This window comes from Staurois parvus, unplaced genomic scaffold, assembly GCF_062004578.1.
Source record: "Staurois parvus isolate SC_StPar_1 unplaced genomic scaffold, SC_StPar_1.0 ptg000059l, whole genome shotgun sequence".
Taxonomy (NCBI): Eukaryota; Metazoa; Chordata; class Amphibia; order Anura; family Ranidae; genus Staurois; species Staurois parvus.
In genome coordinates, this window is record NW_028317855.1 from 7136102 (window position 1) to 7160447 (window position 24346).

The following is a 24346-nucleotide window of genomic DNA, read 5'->3' on the forward strand; positions in this document are numbered from 1 at the left end:
CATTTGGAAAAATATATATTTAATTAAATGTATTTTTTTTAAGTTATTCATTCTCAAACATATAAGACAGTTATGTTAAAATGATTGCTATTTTTAAAGTAGCACTAAATGCTGTTTTTACCTTAATGCATTCTCTGCATTAATGTAAAAAAGGCCCCAGTACCTATCCACTGGCTCCAGAATGATCTGTGCCTCTTCCCCAAATCTACGGGTTATAGAGGAGGGTACTGAGAGTAGGTGCAGTTGTTCATCAAATTGCTGGGAGGAGGAAGGGAGCATGTGTGTGGTTTGCCAGTGTACTGTGTATTTCAATGAATGCACACAGCCCGGATCAGGTCCCAGCTTGGATTACACACACTCCCCCCATTCCCCCTATTTACCCTCCCTGTACTATTTTTTTCTGGATAGTCCACAAAACACATACATTCCAAGCAATCCATTGTAATTCCACAATGCTATCTTCATCCCTATCATTAGGAGGCCAACTGTCTCTTCTGGATTCTTGCAGCCAGTCCAAGTGCCAACTACAAGTATTAGGAAGAGACAGCAGGCCCCCTTAATGGCGAGACATGGTACATGCACAAAGCCTCGTAAAATTCATGATGTGGGTATCCCAGAAGGCTGTGAGACATAAAAAGTCAGTCTTGCCTAGGTGAGAGCCTAAGAAGTAGGAGAGGACGTCCCTGAAACAAGTAAAAATAAAAATAAAAAAATCATAAAAAAGGAGTTTGTGATTTTAAAAATGAAGGGATAGGGATGAGATGGTGGATGGGCGAAGGTCAGCTTTTAGTGTGGAGGTCCTGTGCTGAAAGTTTTTTTTTTAATGTTTAAAAGTGTTTCATATCACTAAGTAAAGATTTGCTTTCTTAAACTTGATCAAATATTTGAAAAAAAATGTAAGCTTGTACTCAATTTGCGCTTGCTTTACATCCATGTGCTGCAGTAACATGAAGCTGCAATGCATGGTAACATAATAATAAAATGGCAGCCTAATACTTTTGCGTTGCAGCATTAAAAAAACCCCCACATATCTGGAATGAATGCATGTTTATGTGAGTGCAGTAATGTGTGTAACATATCATAGTGCATCAGAGCACTGTGAAAAAGAGAGCTTATTACTTTTCAATTAAGTCATCCATAATTGTCTTTATCTGAGAAACCTGCCAGCAGTATCCTCATTGCTTTTGTGCCTGTGCTGCTTGGGCATTTTTATGGATCTCTTCAGTGCACCAGGTCATTTATGCTAACAATTGTTGCTATGCAGTTGCCTCTGCATATGTCTGTGTAGCAATGTTCACATGTACATATTTGCAGAGTTGAAGGAAGCCATCTTAAACTGCTCCTCAGCTCTGAGCTGTAACATGACATACAGTTGCAAGAAAAAGTATGTGAACCCCTTGGGATTACGTGGAGTTTTGCATGAATTGGGCATAAAATGTGCTCTGAACGTCATCTAAGTCACAACAATAAAAGAACACAGTCTGGTGAACATAATACTACACAAACATTAGATGTTGCCATGGTTTAATTGCACATAACATGTAAACATTCACAGTGCAGGGAGGAAAAATATGTGAGGCACTAGCTTAATGACTTCTCCCAGCGCTAATTGGAGCCAGGAGTGAGCCAACCTTGACTCCAATCAGTGTGATGATATTGGATGTGTTGCTGACAGCTGTCCTGCCCTTAAAAAACACACACCTGTTTTAGGTTTACTGGTTTCAAGAAGCACTGTCTGATGTGAACCATGCCTCGCAGAAAAGAGCTCTCAGAAGACCTACAATCAAGAATTCCTGACTTGCATGAAGCTGGAAAGGGTTACAAAAGTATCTCCAAAAGCCTTGATGTTCATGTGTCCATGGTAAGACAGACTGTCTACAAATGGAGAAAGTTTAGCACTGTTGCTACTCTCCCTAGGTGTAGTCGTCCTGTAAAAATGACTGCACGAGCACAGCGCAGAATGCTGCATGAGGTAAAGAAGAATCCCAGAGTGTCAGCTAAAGACCTACAGAAATCTCTGGCACATGCTAACATTTTTGTTGACACATCTACAATAAGGAAAACATTAAACAAGAATGGAGTACATGGGAGGACACCACGGAGGAAGCCATTGCTGTCCAAAAAGAATATTGCAGCACGTTTGAAGTTTGCAAAAGAGCACCTGGATGTTCCACAGCACTACTGGCAAAATATACTGTGGACAGATGAAACCAAGATTGAGTTGTTTGGGAAGAACACATAACACTATGTGTGGAGAAAAAAAGGCACAGCACACCAACACCAAAACCTCATCCCCACTGTAAAACATGGCGGAGGGAGCATCATGGTTTGGGGCTGCTTTGCTGCCTTAGGGCCTGGACGGATTGTTGTCAATGATGCGAAAATGAATTCCAGAGTTTATCAAGACATTTTGCAGGAAAACGTACAACCATCTGTCCACCAACTGAAGCTCTGCAGAGGATGGGTGATGCAACAGGACAATGACCCAAAGCATACAAGTAATTCAACAAAACAATGGCTGCAACAGCACAGAATATGCCTTCTGGAGTGGCCCAGTCAGAGTCCTGACCTCAATCCGATTGAAATGCTCTGGCATGACCTTAAGAGAGCGATTCACACCAGACATCCCAAGAATATTGGTACACTGAAACAGTTTGGTGAATAGGAGTGGTCCAAAATTACTCCAGATCGTTGTGCAGGTCTGATCTGCAACTACAGGAAACGTTTGGTTGAGGTTATTGCTGCCAAAGGAGGGTCAACCAGTTATTAATTTCAAAGGTTCACATACTTTTTCCTCCCTGCACTGTGAATGTTTACATGTTATGTGCAATTAAACCATGGCAACATCTAATGTTTGTGTAGTATTATGTTCAGCAGTGTTCTTCTATTGTTGTGACTTAGATGACGTTCAGAGCACATTTTATGCCCAATTCATGCAAAACTCCATGTAATCCCAAGGGGTTCACATACTTTTTCTTGCAACTGTAGCTGAGAGTAAGCCTTGTAGGACTTCCCTTCACTCTGCTAGGTGCCGCTCTGACATCTGGTGGTAAGTGTGCTGGGGGAGAAATATGTGCTGGGGCGATTAGGAAGGGAGAAAATTGCACTTTGAGGGGGGGTATCTGTGGGGATTGTGCTGGGAGGGTGGAGAATTGTGCTTTGAGGTTTAAAAAAGGGAGGAAAAATATTTTGGGCGCAAGACGACAGGGAAGAATCATGTTGGGAGACGAGGAAGGGGAAGATTTGTGCATGAGGGAGTTGTTTGGGAAGGGAGAAGCTTTTTCTAGGGAAGAAGATTTTTGATGTCTGATGGGAAGGGGGGGGGGATGACTTTATACTCTGGACTACACATTATATAAGTTTGGATTTTGTGTGTTACGTACTACTGACCGCTGTACACACACCACACACACCTGGTACTCTGTATACTAGACTGCATGTTACATACTCCTGACCCCTATGTTGTATATGCTGGCCTTTTTATACTCTGACATCTGTACAATACACACTCTGACCCCTCCAGGCTGTACCTAATGTACTCCTGCCAGCTGCAATGTGTGTGTTATGTACTACTAAACCCTGCACTCTGTATGTTACACACTTCTGGCCCCACACTTTGTGTGTTAGGTATGCATGGCTCTGCACTCTTTATATTATGAATTTTGGATTTTTGGACACTGCACGATACATACTTTGGACCCCTACACTTTTTGTGTTATGTACCCCTGAGCTCTGCACTCTGTGCTTTATATACTCCTGACCTCTGGACTTTGCAGTGGGATGTACGTCTCATACTCCTGACCCCTGAACTCTGAATTACATACTACTGACCCCTGCACTATATTTGCTATGTTCTACATTATATATTCCTGATCCCTGCACTCTGTGCACCTGGGCCTGGATGTAGCAAACCATTTAAACCAATACTGCTGTTCAATCTTCTCAGAAATTAATTGTAGTAACAATAACAAGTTGGGGGATCATATTCATTCTTGCAATGATGATTCATTTTCAGGATTTCTAGAGACCGAGGTAGCAGAGGTACTGGCTCAGTTAAAGATATTGTTGTTGGACCACTAACGGATCTTCTTAATATATCTCTTCTAACGGGAGATATTTCCCATGACTGGCGGACAGCTAATATTGTACTTATCCACAAGAAGGGCAGCAAGGTAGAAGTTGGCAATTACAGGCCAGTGCATTTAACATCTATTGTAGTCAAGTTATGGAATCGCTCCTGAAGAGAAGGATCAGTGATCACTTAAAAACACACAACTTGCTGGACCCAAAGCAGCATGGCTTTACTGATGGCAGATCATGCCAGTCTAATCTGACTGAATTTTTTTTTCTGTATCAATAAGGTTTTGAGCCAGGGTAATGCTGTAGACATAGCTTATCTTGATTTCAGCAAGGCATTTGTTCCAGTTCAAAATAATGATCTAATAAAAAAGTTGTACAAGCTAGGATTTACCCTTGGGTGGTTCAGTGGATATGCAGTTGGCTAAAAGATATATACCAGAGTGTAGTTGTAAATGGGGTTCATTTGTTACACAGGCCAGTCTTTAGTGGTGTGCTCTCTGGTGGATAAGATATGTCTTTTTTGCTGATAACACAGAAGTGTGCAATATCCCTGGAGGTGTCTGTAATATGGAACATGATTTGGAATTGCTGAAAGACTGGTCAAAGCAGTGGATATCCTGTTTTGGAATCCCTTGCAAAACTCCAAGTGGGCTTGCATGTGTTTTGCACTGACAGGCTTCTGTCTAGCCATTCTGCCATAAAGCTCAGATTGGTGGAGGGCTGCAGTGATGGTTATCCTTTTGGAACTTTGTCCCATCTCCACTCAGGATCTCTGCTGATCACTCAGAGTGACCACCGTGTTCTTGGTCACCTCTCTTACTAAGGTCCTTCCCCTCCCATTGTTCAGTTTGGCCAGGTGACCAGCTCTTGGAAGAGTCTTGGTTGTGCAAAAAACTTTTTCCATTTGAGAATTATGGAGGCCACTGTGCTCTTGGGAACCTTCAGTGCAGCAGAATTTTTTTTGTAGCAATCCCTTGATCTGTGCCTTGCAATAATCCTATCTCTTAGCTCTGCAGGCAGTTCTTTTGACCTCGTGGGTTATGTTCTGATACAGTATGCATTCTCTGCTGTGAGGCCTTTTATAGAGAGGTGTGTGCCTTTCCAAATCATGTCCAATCAATTTAATTTAGCACAGGAGAACTCCAATCAAGGTGTAGAAACTTCTCAGCAACGATCAAGAGAAACAGGAGGCACATGAGCTAAATTTCAATTATTGTTGCAAAGGGCCTGAATACTTATGCCAATGTGATATTTCAGTTTTTCCTTTTCATACATTTGCAAACATCTCACTTTGTAATTATGGGGTAATGAGTGTAGATTAAAGAGAAAAAAATTAATTTAAACAACTGTAGTATCAGGCTTGAAAAAAAGTGAAGGGAGTCTGAATACTTTATGAATGGACTGTATAAGTCCTATCAGTTCCCCTCCACAACTGGGAAGTAGGGTTTGTTTTTTTAAAATATCAAGTATTCTTTGACAGTTTTATTTATATATGTATATTTTTTGTTAACTCCTTGGCTCCGACTGCACACAAATATACGGCCTCTCGGTGGGTGTGCCTTAATGCCGCATATACAGTTGTGTTCAAAATAAAAGCAGTGTGTTGAAAAAAGTGAATAAAGCTCAAAATCCTTCTAATAGCTTTTATTTCCATACACACAAATGCATTGCGAACACTACACATTCTATTCCAAATCAAAACATGAAGAAAAATATATCAAATTTGTGTTGTTCCTCTAAAAAAATTGAAGAAAAGTGAATATTAGTCAAAAAATAGCAGTGCTTGTATTCTTCTTTACAAACTCAAACATTCACTATAAAAACTGAAAAATGTTTGAAGATTTTGCTTTCCTTTGAATCACTTAATGAATATTTAGTTGTATAAGCACTGTTTCTGAGAACTGCTGTACATCTGTGTTGCAGGGAGTCAACCAACTTCTGGCACCTGTGAACAGGTATTCCAGCCCAGGATGATTGGACTACATTCCACAGTTCTTCTCTATTTCTTGGTTTTGCCTCAGAAACTGCATTTTTGATGTCACCCCACAAGTTTTATATTGAATTAAGATCCGGGGATTGGGCTGGCCACTCCATAACGTCAATCTTGTTGGTCTGGAGCCAAGATGTTGCACGTTTACTGGTGTGTTTGGGGTCGTTGTCTTGTTGGAACACCCATTTCAAGGGCATTTCCTCTTCAGAATAAGGCAGCATGACCTCTACAAGTATTCTGATGTATTCAAACTGATCCATGATCCCTGGTATGCGATAAATAGGCCCAACATCATAGTATGAGAAACATCCCCATATCATGATGCTTGCACAACCATGCTTCACTGTCTTCACAGTGTACTGTGGCTTGAATTCAGTGTTTGGGGGTCATCTGACAAACTGTCTCCGGCCACTAGACCCAAAAAGAACAATCTTACTTTCATCAGTCCACAAAATGTTGCGCCATTTCTCTTTAGGCCAGTCAATCTGCTCGTTGGCAAATTGTAACCTCTTCAGCATGTCTTTTTTTCAACAGTGGGACTTTGCGGGGGCTTCTTGCAGATAGCTTGGCTTCACATAGGCGTCTTCTAATTGTAACAGTACTCACAGGTAACTTTAGACCTTCTTTGATCTTCCTGGAGCTGATTGTTGGCTGAGTCCTTGCCATTTTGGCTATTCTTCTATTCATTCGAATGGTAGTTTTCACTTTCTTCCACGTCTTTCAGGTTTTGGTTGCCATTTTAAAGCATTTGCGATCATTTTAGCTGAGCAGCCTATCATTTTCTGCACTTCTTTATATGTTTTCCCCTCTCCAATCAACTTTTTAATTAAGGTACGCTGTTCTTCTGAACAATGTCTGGAACGACCCATTTTCCTCAGAATTTCAGAGAGAAATGCACTGTAACCAGCATGTACAACATTTGCTGCCTTCCTTAAATAAGGGCAATAATTGCCACCTGTTTTTTAAAGAATGAATGACCTCACTAATAGAACTCCACACTGCTATTATTTTGAACATGCCTCTTTCAATTAGTGATTCAATTACACAGAATCAGCAGCATGCATGTCATGACTGTTGGGTCTGTTGGATTTCTATTACTCTACTACACCTGCTAGTAAATTATTTGCCATGTAGAAATATAATTTCTACCAAAAACAGTGATTGATCAGGTTAGTGATGTCTGACTGCTATTATTTTGAACACAACTGTATATGTACCTAAAGGCAAACAGACCTGTGCTGAGAGCGAACACTGTGCTCTAACAGAAAACTCCCTATCTTTACTTGCGATCGGGAACTTTACAATGATGTGACAGGCAATCATAGCGGTCACATGATCAGAAACCTTGCCCTCCCTCCTGGCATCCAAAACCCTTTAAAGGGCCATGAGATGTCGGCTCCAAGGGGTTAAAGATATTTTTGTTGATATATTTTTTATATTGTTATACCACTTCCAAAGTAAATAAATATAATAATATAGTGTACCCTTATAGCATATACTCCACGTTCACCCCTGAAGATTCAAATATCAATGATAAATAAATATGCCAAAAATAAATAAATAACCCCCCACCATATGAAAAATAAATGTAAATATAATAAAAAATCAAAGTCCAAAATTATTGAAGTCCAAAAAATTAATAAACCACACAAATGTCCCTCAAGTATAATAAAGGTGCTTTCCACAAAAGTGTCCAAATGTCAGAGCCTCCCAATGGCTTCCACGACCAGTGTCACCTCAAAAAAGAAAAAGATCATACATAGTGCATTATCTTTTAATACATAATTCTACAAAACAATGTGTGAATTCACTCAGCCGTGTAACACAGACGTGAGCCCTTTTCAGTGAAAATAAGTGTAAAAACGTGTTCGTGAACCACTCAAAAGTGCCACAAAAACAAGCAAAAACCAGTGTGCACTTCTAATTCAAGTAAGGAGTGAATACCCTTACCAAAACTCAATATCAATCTCGCCTCATTGCCATCCAGATATACTGCGACACTAAAACAGCCCTCCTGGAGAGATCCTCAAGGCTACCACACTCACCAGATATCACCTGGATCCATCAGCATAAATATTCCATGCACCTCCTCACACCAGGCTCCACCAAGATGCCAATATATGAGGAATAAGATGGTATAATATTGCCAAAAACACCATAAAAATAACTTTATTAATGTGCTCACATTGTCACAGCCTTTAAAATCGCCTTAGAATTTGGTATTCCAAACCTCTCTACTGTCCAGAGACCGTGCAAGATGTTTGGTATGCTTCTTGCCACTTTCCAAAATGGCCACTACTCCACTTCCGGTTCCCATGTGCATCTGATGTCACTTCCCTTTCAGTAAGCTCTGGAGAAAATTACCTAGCAATGTCCAACTTCCCTTGCAAATTGAACAGTCTATTTGCCTTTTGTACATAGTTGTTAGGGCTGAATAAAGACAACAGTCCATCCAGTTCAGCCCCATTATGTTCAACGTCATCTCTTCTAAAGTCCAGCATCATCTTTGTTCAGGAATCATTCAATGTCAGTATTTGCAACCAGAACATAGATGCTGGGCCTGAGATTACTTATGATGACCCATATACAGTAAATCCCAATGCTTTTGGCTTTATGTTCTTGGAGGGGTGTTATAGTGCTGCTGTATCACAATCTATATCCATTCAGTGTAAATATATATAATGCTCAAACAGCTCAGACCCTCTTCCCTTTCTCCCTTTGACCCTCTAGAATGAAAATCCTGTAAATCAGCTAATCTGCTGACTCTTCATTTCAGATGTGATGTAACATAAACTTAATAGTGATCAATAGAAAGGAAAATGAAGACTGAGGAAATGTGTTCACCTGTCTGACATCATTTTTTGTGAGTTTTCATGTAGTACATTCAAAACTTCATGAATCCTGTGCACAGTCACTTAACTGGACCTAAAGGACTGTTTACAGCAAAAGTGTAATAAATATTGCACTTTTATAATTATACTGTGGCATGTCAGTATATATACATGCAGATCAGTTATTTATAATTCTTCTATGAAGACGTACAACAAATACAAAAATATTTACATTCTTTAATACCACAGCCTGTCTTTGAACATAAGGAACAATAATAATTTGTCCTAATGGTCCACACAAAAAAGAGAGACAAAATGTAGAAATATATTCATAAAATAAATGTATTTAAAATTCAAATTTTAAAACTGGTTATCATCAAAATTACATCAAGAAAAGACAACATATGTTTTTGCTTTTTTTTTTTTAATATTTTTTTAACGTGCAATAAAAAGATGAAAATGAATCAAGTTTTAACATATTTGAATTCTCTAGAAAACTAAAATGTAAAGAAGAGGACATTAGTGTGGAGTTCAATCATATATTGTAAGTTAACGGTCTGGTTGCATGTTGTCAATATTTAAATCTGAATTCCATATACGGTTTGTATTGCAGAGCTACTTTGGTCAAGCTTGGAACGTTGTAAATGTGTATATTCATACCTATGAAATCGCTGCAGAAGCGAACCAGTAGTCACTGCTACTGCAGTGATTGCAACGGTCCTCCAGGTCCAATGCTGACTGACTGCTCTGCTCCATAGAAACCACGGGGAGGGGCATCACCACTCTGCCTCTTCACTTGATCCAACTGGAGAACACTTTGCATTTACTGAGAAAAATGCAAGGCATTCATTTAATGGCACCCATGCCAAGCGTGATCCCCTGTAGTAGCAATGACTTCCACAGCAATTCTTCACTTCCATCAAAGTCCCACAGGTATGGTTTATGCATACTTACATTGTGCTAAGCTGGACCAACTATAATATACAAAGCATTCCTGGAATTCAGCTTTAAAAGGCTGAGTGTATTGTGTTATTAGGTATCAATAAAGGTAAAATGGCCGAGGTTAAAGTATATAAAGATACCATATATATATGGGCTTTCTTTGTTTAAAAAAAAAAAAAAAAACTTTTAAAACATATTAGATGCTTGGTGAAGAAAATGTACATGTTCTGAATGCTTACAATTGCAATCCATTGAGGCTACCAATATATAAAGTCACTTTAATTCTAATCTTTTTTAGCATAAAATTTTTTAATGCCTTTATCGTGAATTTAACCTTATCATTGAAATCCTAACATTGCAAATTTAAATCCATGAGTAATAAATTGTGTGACATATTTAGAAGAATATTTGAATGTTAATTAGTGGTGTCTAGTAGTACACACATTGAAAGGTTTAATTTTTTTTTAGTTCAATTGGCCCTACCATAACAGTAAGTTTTTCATAAGATGATGATGCATCCCTTTTACGTCTCCTTATACATCCTTGGTAGCAGCGAGAATTATAGCTATTTTTGTTGCAAACAGTTAATTTACACTCTAAGTAGACTCTGTTGAAATTCTGTACAAACCGAAAAGCACGGAATCCAAATCGAATCTGATTTGAGTAATATGTTGGGTAGGTCAAATAAGTGGAATCTTTGATGCATCTGAAAGCATAAAAGAAACACAATTGTAATAATATTTATGACCTCTTTTTTTACAGAAACTATTAAAAGTAGGTTTTAAAAATGCTTTTAGTTTTTACATTAAATAAAAGAAAATACAAAATGGAATCCACAGACCAATCTCCCTAAATACAAAAAATAAAAGTACATTTTAGTTAAATTTTTGACTTTGCAGTACATCCTTAATTGTCTCTAAAGTATTATACCTAAATGGGAGATCCATCCATTCATCCATAACTTCCATGTCTGCCCAGATGTAGAGCCCTAAATTTAACACTCTCTAAAATAAACACTTAACTCCTACCCAGCTATTATTGGTAATGTTTCTTTTTTGTTTGAGTCCCCTTGGGGATATTTTCTGTTCCAGATATGGAGCGTTAAGAAAAGCAATATCTCTTCCAAATGAGGGGATTTCCTTTTAGCAGTTGTTATTATGTACAACAGTTTTCCACATCAAAAGCAAATGTTGAATATTCAGTTTCTGTACTGGAGACAATGTTCACCAGGACTAATAGAAATGGTGAACATTTCCAAAACTTAAAAAAAGTTTGGTCTTTACATACATATTAAAATGTAACCTAAAGCAACAGTTACACTATCCCTAACCATAATTCCAAACCTAATTTATGAACAGAACTCACTGATCCCTGACACCAAGTCCAACTATAAATAAATTTACTATGCCATGTTTTCCTTCCATGTAATTCCAGTTGTGAAATTAAAGTGGTTGTAAAGCTCTGACATGAAAGTTTGTGCTTGTCTCAATCCTGAGTACTAAGTGTCATTTCTGTCTACTGTCTCGTTCCTCTGCTTAGGTCACTTCTAAAGAATTTTCCTGGCACCAAGAGAAAAATGGTGAGATGGGGGGATGGCGCAGCCTGTGATTGACAGCCTCAAATCTGTTCCTATGTGCTGTGTGTGTGTGGGGGTCAGCTCTCAGAGCTCTCCCCACTGATGTAACTTTAGCTCCCCACCCCCTGCTTTTCAGAGCCCTTTTCAGAGATCTGATTCTGCATTTTGGATGTAGGGGAAAGTTAGCTATAGATGGACAGGTACTTATGTAGGAGGATTTGGTTAATCTCTGTGTATCACCTGAGGTCAGTCACTTCACTTGCTATATGTAAGGGTTTACAACCACTTTAGATATTGTTGTTTGCAGTTAATGGGTTATCTTGTAAAATCTGTCAAAATGGAATCAGAAAATGAATTCAGATGTAAAGTAAGATTAAAGCTGAACTCCAGAATAAGCTGATATTTTCTAAATACAAAAGGCCTATACAGTTGTGACCAAAATTATTCAACCCCCAATGCTGTAAAGGGGTTTAGGGACTATAGTGTACATTTGGAATTGTATTCAGAATCAAATCCTACAAGGACGTTGTAACTACCCAAATGCAACTAAAATGACATCAATTGTTTATGTAATACAGTAGTAAATGGTTCTTATGTGGTTTCTTCATTGCCACAATTATTCAACCCCTTAAAGACTACCACTCTGAAGAACAGAGGTTCATACAGGTGCTTTCCATCAGGTATTGAAAACACCTGTGGATGTCACCGAGCAGCAATCAAGCATAATAAGCACCAATTAGGCAGCTTTAAAATGACTGTGATACTCAGCTCCTTCTAGACATTTACTGGTGTGGTTACAAACATGGTGAAGGCAAGAGAATGGTCCAGGAAGACAAGAGAAGAGGTGATTTCTCTTCACAGGAAGGGCAATGGCTATAAGAAGATTGCAAAGATGTTAAACATACCAAGAGACACCTTAGGAAGCATCATTCGCAAATTCAAGGCAAAGGGCACTGTTGAAACGCTACCTGGTCGTGGCAGAAAGAAGATGCTGACTTCGACTGCTGTGCGCTACCTGAAGCGTAGAGTGGAGAGAAGTCCCCGTGTGACTGCTGAGGAACTGAGAAAAGATTTGTCAGATGTGGGTACAGAAGTTTCAGCCCAGACAATAAGACGCACACTGCGTAATGAAGGCCTCCGTGCCAGAACTCCCAGGCGTACCCCCTTGCTGTCTCCAAAGAATAAGAAGAGTCGACTGCAGTATGCCAAAAGCCATGTGGACAAACCACAAAAGTTGTGGGATAGTGTTCTGTGGACTGATGAAACAAAATTAGAACTGTTTGGGCCCATGGATCAACGCTATGTTTGGAGGAGGAAGAACAAGGCCTATGATGAAAAGAACACCTTGCCTACTGTGAAGCATGGTGGAGGGTCAATCATGCTTTGGGGCTGTTTTGCTTCTGCAGGTACAGGGAAGCTTCAGCGTGTGCAAGGTACCATGAATTCTCTTCAGTACCAGGAGATATTGGATGGAAACGTGATGCAGTCCGTCACACACCTGAGGCTTGGGAGACGTTGGACCTTTCAACAGGACAATGATCCCAAGCATACCTCCAAGTCCACTAGAGCATGGTTGCAGAGGAAAGGCTGGAACATTTTGGAGTGGCCATCGCAGTCACCAGACTTAAATCCGATTGAGAACCTCTGGTGGGACTTAAAGAAAGCAGTTGCAGTGCGCAAGCCTAAGAATGTGACTGAACTGGAGGCCTTTGCCCATGAAGAATGGGCGAAGATACCCGTAGATCGCTGCAAGACACTTGTGTCAAGCTATGCTTCACGTTTAAAAGCTGTTATAACTGTAAAAGGATGCTGTACTAAGTACTAAGATTGAATGTCACTTGGGGGTTGAATAAAACTGATAATGCTGTGAGCACAGAAAAGACATTTGTGGTTATTTCATTATAACTGTTATGTTATATTTGTCTGACCTACAAGTGCCTCTTTAATGTAAATGTAAGCAAGATGACTGAATGATCAAAAGCAATGTCAAACTGGCCAAAACACTCAATTTCAGTGGGGGTTGAATAATTTTGGTCACAACTGTATATATGTACTTGAATCTTGGTGTGGCTTGTGTAATTTTTTCTAGAGCTGTGCAATAATCGAGTGTGAAACCGTTCCTTTCTGTGCAGATTTCCATAATGAAGACCGGTCACTACTGCTGCAGGTAGCCTGAAGTGGGTGGACCTGCTGGGTCCCTCCCACAAATCTGCTCTGAGCACAAGCTATGTGCAGCCCAGTGCTGATGTTACTCCACATTTACAAGGTGATATCTGGGTTTGCAAAATCATTTGGTGCACAGAAACACAGATTTAATATCATTTGTGGCTTTTGGTGATTACATTTAAATGAACATTTCAGTGCCAGTAATCAGGAATTAGTACTGCATAGGCTGCTTGTGCAATGATGTTTGTTACACCTGTGGCTTTATTTTATTTTATTTTTTTTTAAAAGAAAATTTTTAGGTTATCTACCCTCTAAAAGCAGTGGTAAAACTGACTTGGTGCTGAAGGAGGTAAAAGCCAGAAACATTTGTAGATGTTTAGTGTATGTACATGCTTATATCATCAGGTAAATGTCCAGATTTGTAATGTTGGACAGGCTGACATTATATTATTATTATTTTACTTTATCTACTGGTCATAGAGCATTTTATAAATCTACTTAAATTATTCTAGTTAATATATAAACTCTTTATTAGAGATGAGAGCCAAAACTGAAGCATGTCATTACAAAATTGCAATCACTGCTTCAGTATCTGCTGCTGCACAGCTGTATAGGGGGATATATTTTCACTCCCAAAAGGAACTCTTAGTCATCAGTGTGCTTTTTTATACCCACCCTAATCCTATCATAACGTTACCCTAACAATATATGCAAACAATTTTTTTGTCCTGCTTGCATTGCAGTGTAGCGTTAAAAGGGGAATAAAACTCTCTTAAAGTAAAATGTATATGTTTACCTTGAGCTTTACATCTAATTACACAAAAGTCACACTAACATTATATAATTTAATCACATTATTGAATATAGTTATACATATATGTTGGTGCACAAATTACATTAATGCTGTGCTAGGAAAAATTACAGGAATATGCATTTTTTCTTTTTTTACAAATTTTTCCCAGAGAAAAGCTAAGAATTAAAAATGTATGTGCCCAGACTTGCATCTAAATAAAAGCTCTACTACAAAGCTAGGTATAATGTGCAGAACTTAGACATCACCTAAACAAAAAAACAAAACAAAAACAAAACAAAAAAACATCTCTGGGACTCAAGGGGATTTAGGGGAAAAAAGTATTGGATACTCAAGTGGCTAAGATTCAAATTCTTACAAATACCCATTCCTGACTGGTTCCCCTTAAGCATCATTTTTATAGATCAAATTCAATAACCTGTAAAATATCAGTAATATTGCAAATATTTGTTTACTTGAATTAATATTAAGTGCAGATTCACACATTTCCTTCACCAAACATTCACTAATGGCTAGTCAATCACTGTCATGTAACACACTCACAGTGAATGTTTCGTGAATGTAAGATTTATTGCTTTATACAACTTATTCTACTATTTCAAAGGCCAATGAATCAGTGTTTTGTTTTTAAAAAAGGAAAAAAACATTTGATCGTTGACTTAACGATGTTAAGATCCTACACAAACGATGCAATTTGTATAGAAAAATAAAAGAGCATTACCCATTACGTATTAAATCATAAGTCTGAGTCACAAAATCATTGGGATCAGGAGAAGCCACACATGTGTCCACAAACAAAGTTAGATTGTTGTCGGATGAATGCAGTGTAGCCTGGAGATACAAGTTTTGATTTAATTCAACATAATATGGATAATCATACACTGGATAGGTAAAGTTTGGAGAGTGGTAGAAGTACAATGAAGGATGGTACAAGCCATATTGTGTCAATGTTTGATTTGCAACATCATCTGCATGATACATGATGTTCACCATCGTGTTTTGGAACATCTGGCAACGGAGATTCAAGCTGAGTGTACTGCTGCGTTCAATAATTTTACCAGAATGGTGACCATGCAATGTATTTGAATAGCTAATTGTGTCTCTTTCACCCTGGAGAAACAGAACAGGCAAATTTGTAAAACAGTTATACATTGTAGATGATTTAATTTTTTAATAAACATTCATTATTTAAATCCACAAAATGATGTTAATATGTGTAAACAAGGCACTTTATCATACAAAAGAATTGATAAATTATGATAAAGATTGTATAAACAAAATTCTATCTGGAGAGTGCCAATAGTTAAGTGTCACATATGCAGTAAATGTAGCCTGATATTGTAGACAGAGCAGTATTTTACTCCATAGATGTTTGGATTCAAATTTTTTGGTAAGAATCAGGAAAAAAGTCAAATCATTTTTTTAGAGTCTGATTGGATAAAAAAAATTTTCTATGAAAAATCCTGTATTCCAAGAAAGTGCGGTGAGTAGAGGAATATTTTCCACTCAGTTTAGAGGTCAGATGTGAGCTCAATAGGATAAAATGAGTGGAGAACTTAGCTTTCCACAATCACCCCAAGATTGAAATATTGTTTATAATGCATGTGTGCTTTAGGACCCTTTGACAGTTACACAACCATTAGTTAACTGCTTTATTGCTGCCCTATAGTAAAAATACTGCAGATAGGGGTGTGCATAATCACGTATATATACATCATTCGCGGCCTCGGCTGTCAATCACCGGGTCCTGGCCAGTGCTAACAGTAGAAAGCACACACAGCACACAGTTAACCCTTTTATCACTGCAAATGTTAACCCCTTCCTGCCCAGTGCCATTAGTACAGTGTCAGTGCTTTTTATTATCACTGATCATTGTATTGGTGTCACTGGGGAAGTCAGTGACACCAAGTCCGTCCCCCCCCCAGTGTCAGGATGTCTGCTGCAGTCCTGCTATAAGTCGCTGATCGCTGCCATTACTAGTACAAAAAAAAAAAATGTTGTATATATACCGCCATTAACTTTCACATAAACCAATTATTTATACGTATTGAGATTTTGTTTTAGCAAAGACATGTCGCAGAGTACATTTTGCCCTAAACTTATGATGAACTTTGATTTTTTAAAATTTTTTTATTGGACATGTATAATGGCAAAAAGTCAAAAATATAGTTTTTTTTTATCAAAATTGTCTGTACGTTTTTTTATTTTTTGTGCTATAAACAAAAAAAGACTGAGAATCAAATACCACCAAAAGAAAGCTCTATTTGTGGGAAAAAAAGGACGTAAATTTCATTTGGTAGCAGCGTTTGCATGACCACGTAATTGCCAGTTAAAGTAACGCAGCGCCATAATGCAAAAAATGGCCTGGTCAGGAAGGGGGGTAAATCCTCTGGAGGGCAAGTGGTTAAGATTGATGATGTAATCTGCAAAGTGAATTTTCACCACACTTACTAAGCTAAGTGAAAAATTCCTTGCAAAATGAATAGCCTATTTGCCTTTAGTAAATCAACCATTTAGAACCTAATTGAACCTTCAATTTAAATCAGCTAAATATAATCCAGGCGCCTCAAAACAAAAAGGTGTTTATTGTTTTACAGTTTGTTTTCCTTCTAAATCAGAGACAGCCTGTCAAAGAGAGTAAGGGTCCTACTCTGCAGCATGCTGTCATGGGACAGGCTTTTCTATGCAGGCTGTAAGGCTTTGCACATCTTTTGTATTGATGCACATGGAATGTACAGTTGTGTTCAAAATAATAGCAGTGTGTTGAAAAAAGTGAATAAACCTCAAAATCCTTCTAATAGCTTTTATTTCCATACACACAAATGCATTGGGAACACTACACATTCTATTCCAAATCAAAACATGAAGAAAAATATATCAAATTTGTGTTGTTCCTCTACAAAAATTGAAGAAAAGTGAATATTAGACTGTTCAAAAAAATAGCAGTGTTTGTATTCTTCTTTACAAACTCAAACATTCACTATATAAACTGAAAAATGTTTGAAGATTTTGCTTTCCTTTGAATCACTTAATGAATATTTAGTTGTATAAGCACTTTTTCTGAGAACTACTGTACATCTGTGTTGCATGGAGTCAACCAACTTCTGGCACCTGTGAACAGTTATTCCAGCCCAGGATGATTGGACTACATTCCACAGTTCTTCTCTATTTCTTGGTTTTGCCTAAGAAACTGCATTTTTGATGTCACTCCACAAGTTTTCTATTGGATTAAGATCCGGGGATTGGGCTGGCCACTCCATAACGTCAATCTTGTTGGTCTGGAACCAAGATGTTGCACGTTTATTGGTCTGTTTGGGGTCGTTGTCTTGTTGGAACACCCATTTCAAGGGCATTTCCTCTTCAGAATAAGGCAGCATGACCTCTACAAGTATTCTGATGTATTCAATCTGATCCATGATCCCTGGTATGCAATAAATAGGCCCAACACCGTAGTATGAGAAACATCCCCATATCATGATGCTTTCACAACCATGCTTTAATGTCTTCACAGTGTACTGTGGCTTGAATTCAGTGTTTGGGGGTCGTCTGACAAACTGTCTCCGGCCACTAGACCCAAAAAGAACAATCTTACTTTTATCAGTCCACAAAATGTTGCGCCATTTCTCTTTAGGCCAGTCAATGTGCTCTTTGGCAAATTGTAACCTCTTCAGCACATGTCTTTTTTTCAACAGTGGGACTTTGCGGGGGCTTCTTGCAGATAGCTTGGCTTCACATAGGCGTCTTCTAATTGTAACAGTACTCACAGGTAACTTTAGACCTTCTTTGATCTTCCTGGAGCTGATTGTTGGCTGAGTCCTTGCCATTTTGGCTATTCTTCTATCCATTCGAATGGTAGTTTTCACTTTCTTCCACGTCTTTCTGGTTTTGGTTGCCATTTTAAAGCATTTGCGATCATTTTAGCTGAGCTGCCTATCATTTTCTGCACTTATTTATCTGTTTTCCCCTCTCCAATGAACTTTTTAATTAAGGTACGCTGTTCTTCTGAACAATGTCTGGAACGACCCATTTTCCTCAGAATTTCAGATTCAAATGCACTGTAACCAGCATGTACAACATTTGCTGCCTTCCTTCCTTAAAAAAGGGCAATAATTGCCACCTGTTTTTCAAAGAATGAATGACCTCACTAATAGAACTCCACACTGCTATTATTTTGAACATGCCCCTTTCAATTAGTGATTCAATTACACAGAATCAGCAGCATGCATGTCATGACTGTTGGGTCTGTTGGATTTCTATTACTCTACTACACCTGCTAGTAAATTATTTGCCATATAGAAATATAATTTCTACCAAAAACAGTGATTGATCAGGTTAGTCATGTCTAACTGCTATTATTTTGAACACAACTGTATATAGCTAGATTAAAGAATATGTAAACCCAACATTTCATATTTCTGATATGTGCCTGCTGTACCATTTACTTGTTTGAAAAAGTGTCCTGTTCTCTTTCTATTGGCTCCTTTTTGTGAAATACCTGGTATTCCTGCCAGTCCCCCTGCTTTCCTATTAAAAACTGCCCACACTATGCATGATTGCAGTGTGTGGTCAGTGCTCTAGCTGTGCTGGGAGTTAATGCAATGATCAGGCTTGTGCTGAAAGCCTCCTTCCCCAATGCTTGGACAACCATTCACTGGGAAGATCAGTGTACTGCTGTTTCTCCATCCTCCCCTCCATATACAGCTAAGAACAGAGGGTTCTACCTCTTCTGTATATATCTGTTACGTTAGTTTTCTTTCTTTTTTTTTTTTTAAATCATTCACGTTTTTTACACCTTTCTATTTGAGTTAATGATATTCCTTGGAAGCTGAGATTAAATTCCTTGGAAGGAAGAGATTAAAAACAAAACAAACACTTGTCTAGCACTACATTGCATGCATTTTCAAATGCTTGTTTTTAGCATGTGTTTATGCACATTTTAAGTTTATGGTCATTCACATTTATTTTATATGTAAAGAAAAATAGAAGAATATTCAAGGGCAGACATTTCCAATAATTCTGTTCAACAATGTGAACATATGCAGAAATGCAAAATATATGTATTTTACTGTAAAAAAAAAAAAACAGGAAACAGACCTTTTAGTATTGCTATGGGCTGCTTTACTATATAAATCAATGGTAAGACTCTTCTAAGATAACATTCCAGAGGTGCCTCTCATAAGAAATATGTATAGACCACCATTGCTAACAAGCTAGGTGTCAGGCTGACATGCTCATGCTTAGCTTCAATACTTTCTGATTATAGCAATATTGATTGATAAGTAATTGTGGATTTTCTTTTACATACAATTGCAGCATGCTTGCTACAGCGTTGTGAATCAGAAGCACATAGATGCATGGATTGTAAGCTCTATTGAGCAGGGCCCTCTGATTCCTCTTGTACCAAATTGTATTATAACTGGAATCTCTACCTTAAGTTTGTAAAGCGCTGCGCAAACTGTTGGCGCAATATGTATGGCTGTATCTGGCCTATTATTATATAGATATAATAATAGGTCAGTTACAGCCTTACAACTAGCATTCTCTGAAGAAGGTCAGCAATGTCAGCCCTGCTCTGTCATGACTCTTGGTTGACTTTAAAACTATGTGCAAAATTCTGCATTTGCTTTTAAATGACTGTCTTCATCTTAGATATTTGTCAATTAGATTGATCCTGCAGGTTAAATTTAGCTTACCTGTTTGACTGTGCCACACTGATTATATGGAATGGAAAAGATTAGCCAGTTTCCAGATCCATAGGGACGGCATTGTGGATCATTCAAAAATATATCATTTGTGGAATATCCTAAAGACTGCAGATACTGCACTGAGACATGTGCTTCCATGAGGTATGATGTACAATAAAGGATCACTAAAAAAAGACCAATGTTGGAAAATTAAAATTGTAAATTAAGCATCCAAAACAAAATCAGACTTAATCAGAAAAAGATACAAACAAGAAAAGGACACAGGCAGATTAAAAATAAAAGTATTAAATGGGTATCATATTCCAAAAATTATACTTCAAGTATGGATGCAGTATAAAAGGTTAGCCAGCCTCTCTAATCTTTTTCATGGAATACTGTGAATAAACCTGTGCATGCGGGGTTGTCAGTCCTGATCACCTTCGTTTGCAACTAGAGAAATGATTTTCTATTTTAATCAATGCAGGATAAATTACATGCTCCTGCTTGTTCTTGTAATGGACTGTGGGCAGGGACAGTGAATATGGTACAATCCTACAACTAGAATCCCCAAATTATATAAGAATTAAATGGGCAGACTAACGTATGTGATCTCAGCCACTGACACATGCACCCCCAGGATTACATCTGTTGAAATAAGTTCATAATAGCGTTTAGAATCTAAGCAGTTAGCAAATCACACATGGAATGGATCGGAGTATTTTAAAAATATGTAAGTGCTCAGTGGACCACAACTACACATACAGTATTAGTGTTTGTGAACCTGTCCTGAGAAATATAAGAAGTAATGCATATGTTTTGAGTGGAGAGCACAAGGTAAGGTTAATGTTTCACTTTATTTACTGCCTTGTAGCCACTTCTTGATTTTCTGATAAAAAAAATCTTGCACTTCTGCTTTATGTTCTCAGGCAGCAACCATGTGCTTGTCAGGTATTAAAACTAGCCTTAATGGATTTACATTGGTATCGTGAGAGAGATTGGTAGGAGAAAGACTTTTTGTAAGACTGTCAACTTAGCAGTAGAAACATAACACTGAGATGAGTTATTATTTCCAGGGTACCTCTCCACTCAAAATAAAATACAGTCCTTATTTAACCTCTTTCCGACCACCCTATAGCAGAACTACTGCTACAGGGCGGCAGGGCTGTGCAAATCATGTATATATACATGTGATTTTGTATTTCTGGGTAGGGGGCGCTCGCCCTACCCATGCTGCCATCGGCAGCTACAAGTGTCGATCACCCAGAGATTCACAGCTGGCACCCGGCGATTGCCGAGGAACAGTGACAGTGGAGAGGTCTGTATGTAAACAACACAGATCTCGCCCCTGTCAGCTCCAGCACGCTGCTTTGTATTGCTCTGCATAGCAGTGCAATACAAAGCAGCGTACCTACACAGTAAAACACACACAGCTAACCCTTTGATCGCCCCAGATGTTAACCCCTTCTTTCATTAGTACAGTGTCAGTGCTTTTTATTAGCACTGATCACTGTATTAGTGTCGCTGGGGATGTCAGTGGCAGTTAGTTCCCCCCCATGCCAGTGTTAGAATGCCTGCCACAGTCCCACTATAAGACACTGATTGCCACCATTACTAGTATAAAAACAAAAAATTCCAGTATATATACTGCCATTTGTAGACGCAATACCTTTCATGTAAACTAATTAATTTACAAGTATTGGGATTTTTTTTAGCAAAGACATGTAGTAGAATACATTTTAGCCTAAATTTATGACGAAATTTGATTTTTTTTAATTTTTACTGGATATGTTTTATAGCAAAAAGTCAAAAATATTGTTTTTTTTTTCAAAACCGTTGGTCTTTTTTTGTTTATAATGCAAAAAATAAAAAACCACACAGGCAATCAAATACCACCAAAAGAAAGCTCCATTTGTGGGAAAAAAGGACATAAATTTCATTTGGGTGCAGCGCTGCATGACCGCGCAATTGTCAGTTAAAGTAAAGCAGTGACGTATCGCAAAAAATGGCCTGGTGATCCCTGAACTTTTTACTTTTGAACATTAGTTTACTACACACTGTATTATTACCACTCTGATTATTTTGTTGTATAGAGATGTAGTTGGCATGAAAACCACGGACATAATTGCTGTTGCTTCCTTTGCTGGTGAACACAACACTTAGACTGTTAGATGAGGATCTGAATCTGTGTGTCCCTGTTCCACAAAACCTTCCCAACAATGGCGAGCCAGCAGGTGTCCCATCATACACAGACACAGAGCCAGATGAACAGTAAGCAGAATTTTCAAGCCTGGGAAAGTGTAAAGATAATAAAAGGTAAATACAAAGATACTTATAGCGGGGAATAGCAACCTATGCTAAAGAAAGGACATACATACAATTTCATTTTGCATTGTATCAGCACTTTTTGCAGATTGATAGATAATTTTTCTGATCATCAAGTTCTAGTTATTTTGACTAAGTTTAAATAAGAGCGGACACCAAGAACACATTAACTAAATAGCCTAGAGGAGCAGTGCATAGATTTGTTGATTCTGAGCCGCCCTTGCCTAAGACATAAAGTTGATGCTGATGGTATCTATCCAAATAGTGTAAAAGTAAAAGCCATTAACTTTTTATTTAAAAAAATATAGCGCACAGCTCGGGGGATCAGGAAGGAATTTCTTTCCCCTGCGGGAGCAAATTGGATCATGCTTTGCTGGGTTTTTTTGCCTCCCTCCGGATCAACTGTGGGTGTAGAATTATAACTTTTTTTTTTTTTAATGGCTGAACTGGATTAACTTTTGTCTTTTTTCAGCCAGACTAACTACGTAGCACACATAACTGCTATAAATTACATTTTACTGCATTTCTTTTTCAATCTGCAGCCAGCTATGCTGGCAAATCTATTCCTTCCTTTTAGCCATTTTGTCAGAGGAATTGTGTTTTGTACACGGTTTACTGGGGGCATAACTCTCCCAAAATGAAATGTATTGTTCATGTCACCATCAGATTTTCTTTACTATAACTATATGATAGATCGTGTGTTTTTAACAGGTAAACCTTTCCACTTGATACTTGGAAAGTAGGAAGTGAATGCAGGAAGTTGGTGGAATTCATGTGTTAGTTTCAATAGAGTAGACTTCAGGTAAGACTCTGAAATTACATTTGCTAAAACTCTTGAAATATACAATAGATAAATTACAAGAACACGATTGCTTTATTTTTCAGCAACAGTGCAGTTACAATTTAAGGAAACTCCTGTCACCTAAAATGAGTTTCAGGCTGTCTAATATCATTGAGATTTTTCTTTTTAATAAAATGTAACATGTGAGTGGTTAGAGCTTTGTGGAAAGCCTTTAAAGTTGTAAATACATTTTTAAGACTAAGACAGCATTATAGTGCACTATGATGAAATGATAATAATGAAATTCTTATTTTTTTTTTCTTGAACTTACGCAACATCATTGAAATAGATCTCAATAACACTGTTTATGCTTTGAATATGCCAAACACAGTCAGCAGGGCTCTGTGAGTATGGATAGGCTGGGCTTTCAATTACTCCCCATGGATAAGTTAGGATTCCACCACAATTAACTGAAAGAACATGGAATAATAAATAAATAACCTAAATAAAACTGGGTAAACACAGTGCAGTAAAATAAGATGCTAAATTTAACTTTTCTAATTTTCTTAAACAACCTCATATTTTATCCTGGCCAATCAAAATGGCTGAATACCCAGGAGAAGATGGAGGCATCAGCAAAGGAGTGACGAGGGGGAGCATGGACAACACATCACTGAAGGGAAGCACTTTGTAAGGTGAGTCATAATGTGAAAATATGGTAATAGCTCCTGGGGGCCCCAAAAGTTTAGTTTCAATTTATTAAAAACGATTTTGAGCTGCTGTATAAATTCAGTATCTGATGTTTGCATGGTTGTTTGTAGCTGTTGAATTTAAGCAAAAATCTGTATTTTCTGTTGACCGTTCTTTCTACAAAACCTCTTTGAAGTCTACTTTACTACTATTTACATTTAGTAAAAATGATATATTCTGCTTACAATGGATATAAGTGTTTGAAAAGTGTGTGATAGGGAAAATTAAGCACATTGCATCCAATGAGCATTCATATATCCAAGCTTGAGAGTGAATCAAGGCTTCTGGTTTATTTCCTTTAACAGAATTTTCAATCTATGTCCCCACAATGACTGAATAAAACTTGCTAGTGCACAGTTCATTGGATGGTTTTACTGTACAGTACATTGAAGCTATCACCCCCATTCTGTTCT

The 24346-nt window shown here is 38.0% G+C and overlaps 1 protein-coding gene across 1 annotated transcript in view; it reads right to left on the minus strand.

Annotated features, from left to right (window-relative positions):
• Positions 1-9219: 9219 nt before the first annotated feature.
• The window catches only part of LOC149469801 (scavenger receptor cysteine-rich domain-containing protein DMBT1-like), a 94073-nt gene continuing 78946 nt past the window's right edge, over positions 9220-24346 (minus strand). The window contains exons 16-20 of the mRNA XM_089668524.1: positions 23515-23653; positions 22147-22367; positions 20090-20265; positions 15118-15506; positions 9220-10549 (exon numbers count right to left, since the gene is read on the minus strand). Coding sequence (XP_089524650.1) covers positions 10297-10549; positions 15118-15506; positions 20090-20265; positions 22147-22367; positions 23515-23653 — 1178 coding nt within the window. The 3' untranslated portion in view covers positions 9220-10296. The remainder of the gene's footprint in view (positions 10550-15117; positions 15507-20089; positions 20266-22146; positions 22368-23514; positions 23654-24346) is intronic.